Source organism: Formica exsecta, unplaced genomic scaffold (assembly GCF_003651465.1).
Source record: "Formica exsecta isolate Colony F162 unplaced genomic scaffold, ASM365146v1 scaffold120, whole genome shotgun sequence".
Taxonomy (NCBI): domain Eukaryota; kingdom Metazoa; phylum Arthropoda; class Insecta; order Hymenoptera; family Formicidae; genus Formica; species Formica exsecta.
The window spans coordinates 2,871,481-2,881,616 of record NW_021848537.1 but is presented as its reverse complement, the minus strand read 5'-3'; the positions used below and the strand labels follow the sequence as shown (position 1 = coordinate 2,881,616).

General features: G+C 40.6%; 2 protein-coding genes across 2 annotated transcripts in view; one reads left to right on the top strand and one right to left on the bottom strand.

Moving 5' to 3' along the window:
- Nucleotides 1-365: 365 nt before the first annotated feature.
- Nucleotides 366-4,036, bottom strand: LOC115242193 (DEAD-box ATP-dependent RNA helicase 20-like). Its single transcript, XM_029818296.1, has 3 exons — nucleotides 3,694-4,036; nucleotides 2,792-3,245; nucleotides 366-2,408 (listed from the first exon to the last, which is right to left on the bottom strand). Exons 1-3 carry the CDS (start codon nucleotides 3,723-3,725, stop codon nucleotides 774-776), a joined length of 2,121 nt encoding a protein of 706 aa, XP_029674156.1. The 5' UTR covers nucleotides 3,726-4,036; the 3' UTR covers nucleotides 366-773.
- Nucleotides 4,037-4,684: 648 nt separating this feature from the next.
- Nucleotides 4,685-10,136, top strand: part of LOC115241282 (nucleoprotein TPR-like) — a 9,975-nt gene continuing 4,523 nt past the window's right edge. Inside the window, 7 exon segments of the mRNA XM_029816972.1 lie at nucleotides 4,685-5,095; nucleotides 5,385-5,547; nucleotides 5,755-5,976; nucleotides 6,066-6,625; nucleotides 6,779-7,170; nucleotides 7,295-9,049; nucleotides 9,130-10,130. Coding sequence (XP_029672832.1) covers nucleotides 4,921-5,095; nucleotides 5,385-5,547; nucleotides 5,755-5,976; nucleotides 6,066-6,625; nucleotides 6,779-7,170; nucleotides 7,295-9,049; nucleotides 9,130-10,130 — 4,268 coding nt within the window. The 5' untranslated portion in view covers nucleotides 4,685-4,920.

Below are 10,136 nucleotides of genomic sequence, written 5' to 3'. Positions count from 1 at the left end.
TTCATATTACAGCTCTTAATTGTAACGAGTGTTATTTTAACATATCAGTTGGACTCAAATTGTTAAAGCACCTATTTTTCCTCAATTGCGACGATAACAAACAAAAATCAAATCTTTTTTATTTCCCAAAGTATGACTCTTCGAGCAACAATTTCGTCGATTAAATATCTTGAAATAAATACTGAAAGAACGTTGAACGGGCACAATTCCAGAAAAAATTAATGAAAAAAATAAAAACAAGTGTTACATTAAAGATATATAGTAGACTGCCGATTTTCTAAAATTTTGGCATCAACGGAAAATTAAACAAATCAAAATTCAGACTAACTTAAAAAAAAAAAAAAAAAAAAAAAAAAAAAAAAAAAAAAAAAAAAAAAAAAAAAAAAAAACAAAAAAAAAACAAACAAATCTTTACAAATCTTTGATATTATCTCTTTAGAAAACAAAACAATATTAGTAACTTCTTTTTTAATAAAGATAATTCCCTTTTACAAGGTGTTAAAGAAATTTCACGAGTTAAAGTCCAAGAGAGATTCCGACCGGTTAAAGAGTTCGAGTTCCAGTAGTTAATTTCCAGAATACACCACATAAATATTTCAAAATAAGACTATTCAAATTCTTACAGATCAATTAATTATCATCGACAGTCTACCGCAGCTAAATTGGATCTGCTATCATATACAAGAGCGCCCGATAGGCGGGGCCCCTTGCCTGCTTGCTTACCTAATTCTTCATTTAGCCCGTACTCCGACGGTCTTGCACCGCGGGAAGCGTCACTGCTGCACCGGCGTGGGCGGATACGGGTATCCGTATGTCGGCACTGCTTGAAACTGGCTGTAATGGCCCATCGATTGGTAGGCGCAAGCGCCGGCGTTGGGCGGCGGTCGATTGGTCTGGAAGAATTTGTTGTTCACGAGATTTTGTATCCCGGAGTCCGCGTGCCCGCCGGACGGCATCATGAAGGGCGGCGGCATCGAATACACATTCGGCCCGTTCTGTCCGCCGCTGAAGCCGTTCTGTCGATTTTGAAAACGATTACCCTGATAACCAGTGGTTCTACCTTGGTATCTGGGTGCGCTAGCGGTTTGATGTGCCGGTTGGCACGTGCTGTTAGCCGCCTGGTAACCATTTTGATAGCCGTTAGTGGACTGTCGTTGCTGCTGTTGATAAGAATGCTGCGCCTGATAATTATTTTGACGATTGACTTGATAACCGCTGTTACGCTGATGACGCGTCACCATTTTCTCCTGCGCCATCTGACTATGTACGTGCTGGTTCGTCTGGTGCGGTATGTGCTGATTCTGCCAGTTACTTATCGTCGGACTGATATTGTTCCTAGGACTGCCGTGAGGATTGTTATCTTTATTGCTTCGTCCGTGGCTCCATCGCTGTCGTCCTTTGCCATATTGGTTCCTCATAGAATTTGCAATGTCTGCCAGTTGTGGATTTATAGATTGACCAGCTTCTTCTAGCACCGCAATCAATTCTTTTGCCTGTCTCGCGTTATTCGGTGTGAAATAAGCATAGGCGGTGCCGGCGCTCTGACAGCGGCCAGTTCTGCCGATCCTGTGGATGTAGTCCTCGGAGCTGTTAGGATAATCGAAGTTAATGACGTACTTAACGTCCTCGACGTCCAAGCCGCGTGCCGCCACATCGGTCGCGACAAGAATCATAGTTTTTCCATTGCGAAATTCTGACAAAACGTAATCGCGCTCCGGCTGCGATTTGTCGCCGTGAATCGAGATAGCTGACCAGCCCTCGCGTTTGATCGTCTTCGTGATATCGTCCACCTTCTTTTTTGTCTCCACAAAAATGATCATCTTGCTGCCGCGTTCGGTTCCGATTTCGCGCAACAATTGCGACAGTTTCAATTCTTTCTCGTGTTCCTGACAGATTTCGATGATTTGTCGGATATTGTGATTGGCTGCCAAAGTCAAAGAGCCGATATTAATCTGGATGTAATCGGTGAGAAAATCCTCGGCAAGAGCTTGCACTTCTTTGGGCCAAGTGGCAGACCACATGAGCACCTGCCGATCAGGCCGGATCTGTTCGATAATTTTGCGGATCTGCGGTTCAAAACCCATGTCCAGCATTCGATCGGCCTCGTCTAATACCAAATACGTGCATCTACGTAGGTTAGTAGTGCCTTTTTCGAGGAAGTCGATCAACCTGCCAGGTGTCGCGATGCAAATTTCCACCCCGCGTTCAAGATCGCGAGCTTGAGGCCCCTTTGGCGAGCCACCGAAGATGCACGTATTGCGAATGCACGATGACGAACCGAAATCACGCGCCACTGTTTGAATTTGTTGGGCCAATTCGCGCGTGGGAGCGAGAATCAGAACAATTGGACCATCGCCGCGGTTGAGACGAGGCTGATGATTGATATGCACCGTCGCCGGAAGGATATACTAAAACAAATAGAAAAAACATATATATAATGCTCTTCATATAACATTTGTGTTATTATGTTATATTAAGAACTAAACATATATATATCATTCAAATTTTTCTTTGCATTCATCAATCGATTTCTCTAAATAACACCATTCAAATTTATTTTGTATTAATATCCTAATTAAAGAATTAAACCTTCTGTTTTCTCATCATAGCTATTTTAAATTGATATTAAATAAGAGAAAATGTGTTAACTTTTTTCTTGCATTTTATGTCAAATAAATTAGTTTTTTCATACATCCTACTAGATTTTAATATCAATTCAATATTACTATAGTATAGAAGAGAAATCAGAAATATTAATTTAATACTTACTTAATTAATATACTATACTCACTGCCAAGGTCTTCCCAGAACCAGTTTGTGCAATCCCAACAAGATCTCGTCCACTAAGTGCAATTGGCCAGCCCTGAGCTTGAATTGCAGTAGGTTCGGCAAATCCTTGCTTCTTGATTTCCTCCATTACATAGTCTGGAAAATTGCTCTCCTCAAAGGCTTGGATTGGAGAAGGTGTATTATTGCCTTTGACAGTAATTTCCTTGCCCGCATGATATGTGTTAATCTCGTCAGGTGTTCTATTCAGAACATTTATATGGGGAACATATAAATTCTTTGTTATTGTGGGCAATTTGGACAGATCCCAACTAGGTTTCTTTAACAAATCGCCTGGAGTCTTCCTGTTCTGTTTCTTTGCACCATATTCCTTCTGGCTCTGTTGCTGACTGTTCCAGTAAGTTCCGCCACTTCCTCCAGTGCGATTAGCATGGTCTCGATTTCCCCTGGTCCTAAAACTGATTGAAAACTTATGTATATCTGAACAAAGAAGGAGCCAGAAAATAAAAACATAATTGACACCTTTGGCCAATTTATGATTCAAAATCCTTTTTGTCGACTGTATCGAATTAGTGTATGTGTTTGTATATATATTCACTTTGTTTAAAATTTTAAAGTTTAAAAAAAAAATAAATTTATTCTTACTATACAATATATTTTTTCACCGCGGCCAATTTATCGCGACAACACAATTATTAGATAAAAGAAATCCACCGGGCACTTAAAATGCTTTTAAATCCGTCGGATTTAATTTCATCTCGTAAATAGAAAATGGAGCGAGCAGCTATAATCTCGTAGCACGAAATGGCGGCCGCTAGGCCCAAAGAGTCCAAGAGACAGCCATCACGAAAAAAAAATCTTACCATCCCTCGACGACGAACTAATCTCATATCTCAAAGGACATACCTGCTTTGCGTTTGCGGGTATCCGTTGTACATTGTTGCGGTATCGCGGTCCGGTTCGAGTCTAGTGACGTTTAATCGGCGGCAGAGGTGGATCCTGGCTGGGCCCTGGAGTCGCGAAGACGGCGCGTCAGCTGTAACGTCTGTGCGGCAACGAGATCGTGGACGTCGAAGGACAAAAGCGTGGTCCTCGTATAACTTCGGATGCTGTCGCGCGAGCGATAATACTCGCGAACGAGCGTGCTCTCGGTACAGCAAATCCACGGACTCAACCCACAGGAGCCGGCGAACGGAGCTGCTAACGGACTGACAAGCTCCGACGGGACGGAAGCGGCCGACTGATCAGCGCTTCCGCTTCCACATGCGGCATCGACCCGCGAGTCAGGGCACGCGCGATTGGTCCGGACGCTCGCTCGCTGCGCACGCGCAATTGACACGATCGATCGATCAATGTCCGCAGGTAGAACGGACAGTTCAGAGAGCACTGCTCCCAGATCGTGGGATTTTTCCATAATATATATAGGAAACTCTTCAAAAAGAAACACACAAAATATCACACAATTGGCTGTCAAATGGAAAAAATTGCTTGTTCGATATCTGAAAGTTGGAAGACTCCCATAGTCGAATACTTTCTGTATCGCATCTTTTCTCTCCTTTTCTGATTGATCTTTACAAAAAAAACTGTCTAATCTAATTAATCTAATTATATTGAAAGACAAAAAATAGCAATCTCGCTATCTCTCTCGAATTACATTAAAAAATCTACTCGTCGGAGTAATGTTTGATTGACCAATCGGAAGCAATGGTTTCTTTACCCTGATTGGTCAGTCAAATGCTGATATCCAATAGAAATTGTGGATTTTAACCAACGACATTTTTGTTTCTAGAATATAAACTTTTCTATTGGATATCGAACGTCGATAGTGAATATCTAGAATCTGTGACGGCACCTTTACATTGGACACGTGATTGGCTATTCTGATCTATTTCCTCGATTCTCGCGTTGTTCGTGCTGCTTCATGTTGGTTTGCGCTACATGATAACGGGGCGGCAAATCGTTCGCATTCGGGAGAAAAACGCGGCAAGTTGACGAAGGTGCAAAGCAAATGTTGTTTCCACCAAAGAAAACTTGGACGATTTAATTCCCGGAATCTGAGAACGTCGTGATCGTAAACTTCGACCACGCTGATTCAATCTCGGTAAAATATTACAATTGACACCCCCGACCGACATGGAAACGGTCGAGGACGGCGAGCAGCCGAACGTTCTTCGGGAGATAGCGAGCGATGAGGAACTGGAACAGATCCCGAAAGAGCTCGCGAGAAAGATTCATGCGCATTTTAATGCGAAGTTCGATGAATTTATAACCGCCAAGGCCGTTTTCGAGACTAGCAGGAAGACCTTAGGTAAGCTGGATGCCGGTTGTGGAATTTACATTCGAATGAATATTCACACGACACACATGTTTTATTTACATTATCTCTAAGAACCGTATTCTGAAAATGCGTTTTTCGTCATTCGTCACGTTTAAATCTCTTCTAATTGACGCATGTTTACTTCTCAAAATTTCAATGCGGTCTTAAATGTGGGCTTAAATATAAGAAGTATAATAAAATGTAACCAAATAAAATTTAAAAATTCTTTTGTGAATAAACACTGCAGAAGGCTATAATTATATGATATGTTGGCATACAGAACAAAATTTAGAGAAGGCACAGAAGGAAGTTTCGGAGCAAAAATTGGATCTCGACGAATGTAGGGGAAGATTAGAACTGTCTGAACAGAATAATGCAGAGATATCTAACAACCTTGAGGAAGTGAAGAATGAAGTACATAGATTACAAGAGTCCGTTAAACGGTAATTATATATATATGTATTCTAAAATGTGTATATATTAATAACTATCTTTATTACTATTCTAAAAAATAAAATAATATAATATGAATATAAAGAATAAAATTATATATTTATACTTACATAGAATGACTTTGTGCTTGCTCTTAATGTAATTTTAATTATATTTAATAATCTCTTCTAATATTTTATATATAATGTGAATTACAGATTGGAAAAAGAAAATGGTGAATTACGGAGGCAGAGGGATACACTTACGGATGAGACAAATGCATTACAACTGCAAGTTGAGAGGCGGGACACTGAGATTGAGAGGATGCGTGTTGAGTTGTCTTCTTTGAGCTCTCAGCTTCAAGCTGCTATTGCAGCCAAGTGCCACACTTTAACTGAGACAGAGGAAATTCGTAGTCGAGAAATGACTTTAGACTTTAAGTAAGTTAGTTAAAAGAAAATATGTGTTTTTTATATATATGTAGAAATTCAGTAACATATATTATTAATTTGATATGCTATGTATACAGGGAGAAACGGCTAGAGCAAGAACGATCACTTCTCTCCCAGCAAATGGCAAGTCTCGAAGAAGAATTGGCTAAAAGGACCTCTGAATTGCAAGCAGCAAGATCTGAAGCTTCTAGCAGAGCCCTCTTAATTGATACTAAACTATCTCAGCGTGAAGAAGAGCTACGAATAGCTGATGAAGCCAATTCTCAATTGCGAGAATCAGTCTCTTCTCTTCAAAAGCAATGTGATGAACTAGCACAGAAATTGGAACAGCAGCGTGCTCACGAAATTGCCATAAATGATTCTTACCAGAAAGAAATCAATGCGCAGAAAAATCTAGCTAGTTTGTATGAATCTATGAAGGATGATGCCAATGCTAAGGCTGAGGCAATTTCCAATGCAGCAAGCGAGCTACAGAAACTTGTAGATAGCACTGCAGAGGAGTATGGAACCTTGGAAACAAAGTACAATCAATTAATGCTCCAACACAAGCAAGATATTGATGACAAGGAACAAAGTATTCAAGATCTAACGAAGGAACTTGAACATGCTAATGAATTGCTAAAGAATATCCAACAAGGTAAGTTATATATTTTTCCATTTGTCATGTATCAATGCTGATTATTAGTTTATGTTTATCAAATACCTTTTAATTACACACATCTTATATCTTAGGGTTGGATATATCTTATTAACCTTTAATAATATTTATATGAGCTTTTTGATTTTATAGAGAAATTAGACCAAGCTGTAGAACAATTGGCACCTACAGCAGCAATAACAAGTCGAGTGCTACGAAAGGGCCTAAGTCTTACGCAGATTTATACTCAGTTAGTTGAAGCCACCAATGAATTGGCCTTGGAACGAGAAGATAATGAACGATTGAAATCACAAATGGACCTGATTCTTCGCGAATTAGAGCAGAAAGCACCGTTATTGCAGCAACAGCGTCAAGATTATGAAACTGCCATGTCAAATGTGGCAACACTAACTTCTAGATTGGACGAACTTCTTGCAGAAAATCAACGTCTTCACGAAAGTTCTGATGAAGCTAATCGTCTTGCCAAACATCACACTACAGAAAATCAAAAATTAAAAACTGAACTTGCTGATCTGGCCAGACAAGTGAGTTATACATAATTACATATTTTCTGCACATTATTATATATTAAATGGAGGGATTCCAAAAATTATAAATTGAAGTGATCTATCTTGACACACATGTTTATATCAATTTGCATTCCTGCAGGTATGTTATCTTCTCAAAGAGGTTCAAGAAAGCCGCACCAGTACCCGCATAGAAACTAGAGATTTGTCTTCTTCCATGGATACAGATGACATTTTGTCGTCACAGATTATCAGCAAGAAATTAGTGACTTTCAAGGATATTGAGGAATTGCAAGAAAATAATCAGAAACTTTTAGCGGTTGTTCGCGCATTGTCATCTAGACAAGAAGAGATTGAACGGGCTACTGATGAGATAAATTCGGGTGAGATGAAGGAGAAGCTAGAGCGTTATATGGAACAGTTGGCAGACATGCAGGCTGCACAGGATAGACATTCAAAGATGGTGGATGGTCTCTTGAAGCAGAGAGACACATACAAGAACATGTACCAACAGATACTGAAAAACTCCAATGAGAAGAAGGAAACAGAGAAAGATGTCGAAGAGCATAAATCGAACGAAGAGTCGAAGACGACAAAAGATAATGAAGAAAAGGAGGAATGGTCCAGGAAGTTAAAAGAAGCCGAGGATAAGTTTAAACACGTTTCAGATGAGTACGAGATATATCGAAAGGAGCGGACTGCACATGAGAAGATGTTGAGCGAAGAAGTGGAAAGGCTCAGGAAAGAAGCAGAGGCAAATTCAGCGAGATGTTGTAGACTGAGGGCACAATTAGACTCGGCGAATGAGAGGTTTACATTATTGCAAGGCAATGTTGCTTCTTATAAATCCCAGATCAAGGCCCTCGAAGAGAAATGCACCAATTACAACGTCACCATCGGTAAACACGAGCAAAGTATTATGATTCTAAAGGACGAGACGCTTGCCGCTCAGACTCGCTTAGCCCGAGCTGAGGTTCAACTGGAGAATCTTCGTCAGGAACGCCAACTCTTGAAAGACTCTGAAGGACGTCTTCTAAAGGAGCGAGAAGTCTATCAAAGGGAAAGACAGACACAATCTTTGCTTAGAGCAGACATGGAATCTATTAAGGCCAGTCTGGAGCGAGTCCAGGCTGAAGGACATCTCAGAGCCGAGCAGAGACTTGACGATGCCAACAGAGAATGTGCCGCTCTTCGGCGTCGTCTTCAGGAGGAGCAGGATCGCTTCAGAGAGTTGGCAGGCCATTTGGAGAGACAACTGGCGACTGTGCAGGAGAGATTAAAGGAAGAACGCGAATTAAATGAGAGGCTTAAAGCTGAATTAGATCAAGCAAGAGAGACTGAAACTCAAAGCAGCCAAAAGATTGATGAACTAAACAACAAATTAAGGCAGGCAGCTGCCCATTCCATTTCTAAACCCTTGACAGGGGATGAAAATCTTGTAAAGAGGGTTAAGGAACTGGAAATGCAACTGAGCACTTATCAGACTGAAGCAAAATCACTCTCCGAACACCTGAAAACAGCCAGACAGCAGAATCAACAATACTGTGACATAGCCGAGAGCGCTGAAACGCAGCTGAGAGAATTGACAGCTGAGTATAACAAGTGTAAAGAGGAATTAGAGAACGCTTTAAAAGAATCACGCGTGGAAATTATTTCATTACAGAAGAGAGTAAAGGAACTGAATGATGAACTGGCGAAAATATCGAATGGCAGACAAGAAACTGACTCAGAGTTGAGAGATAGACTGGCTGAAGCCGAGAGAAAAGTCGAGGAATTGGATGAGTTGAAAGGTGAACTAGAATTGTTGAAGAACGATCTAAAATCTATGTCTATCACGGCTAAAGAGGCAGAAGACAAATACACTAGGGAGATGATGCAGCATTCGTCCGATTTGCAGGCAAGTCTAGCAATAAAAAAAAAATAAATTGATTTTTATACAAATTTAGAAATTATTGATTTACATAATTGTTTCTTTAGGTTTTGGCCAAGTTGAAAGAAGAAGCCCAGCAAGTTCAACAGAAACTTAGCATTTTAACTCAAGAGCGAAACGCAGCAGTGGAAGCTTTGGAAATCGAGAAATTAGCTTGCAAAGAAAGAGAGCACAAGTACGTGAATGAGATCGAGGAAACACAAAAAAGGATTGTAGATTTAGATGCCCAAAACGCGCTTTTGCATAATCAAATTCAGGAATTGGGCGACCGAGTCGCCGTCATGCAGAGTCAGCAGACCAAGATAAGTGGAGGGGATAGTCCTGATACTAGTTTCGAAGCTCTGAATAAAAGTTTCAGTAATTTAGAGGAAGATTCCAACTCAGTTGAACAGTTGTTGAGAGTTATGAAGTATTTAAGAAGAGAGAAAGACCTGGCTTTAGCCAAATCCGATGTTCTTAAAGCAGAAAATCTCAGATTGAAATCACAGATCGAGGTAGCGGAGAAACGAATGAAAGAAACCGAAGTCTTGCTAAATTCTGAACGAGAGAAATCCGAAATTGATGTGATGACTACATCCAAGCATGCAGAATTGCTGCGCAAGGTGGAGACTTTGAATGCCATTACAGATTCTAACCGAATCCTCAGAGAAGAAAGAGATCAACTAAGTGCAAAAGTTAACGAACTTTCAGCTAAAGTGAACGCTCTATCAGAAGAAGTAGTGCCTCTTCGAGATATATCTAGAAACTTGACAGCCAAAACTGAAGCTCTGGTCGAAGAAAACAACAGCTTGAAGGGCGAAGCGACTAGATGGAGGCAAAGGGCAAACACATTATTAGAGAAGGCAAATAAGGCCAGCCCTGAGGACTGGCGGCGGCTTCAGACCGAAAGGGAGAACCTGAGTAAGTTGCTGACGTCAGAGAGGGAGATTCATGCAAAGAGAAATGAAGAATTTAATCAAGTAAAAACGGAGAAAGCAAAACTCGAAGAGCAAATGGCGGAATTGCAGAGACAGATACAAGCACAAGATGAACAAATGTTACGAGTATCGGAAGA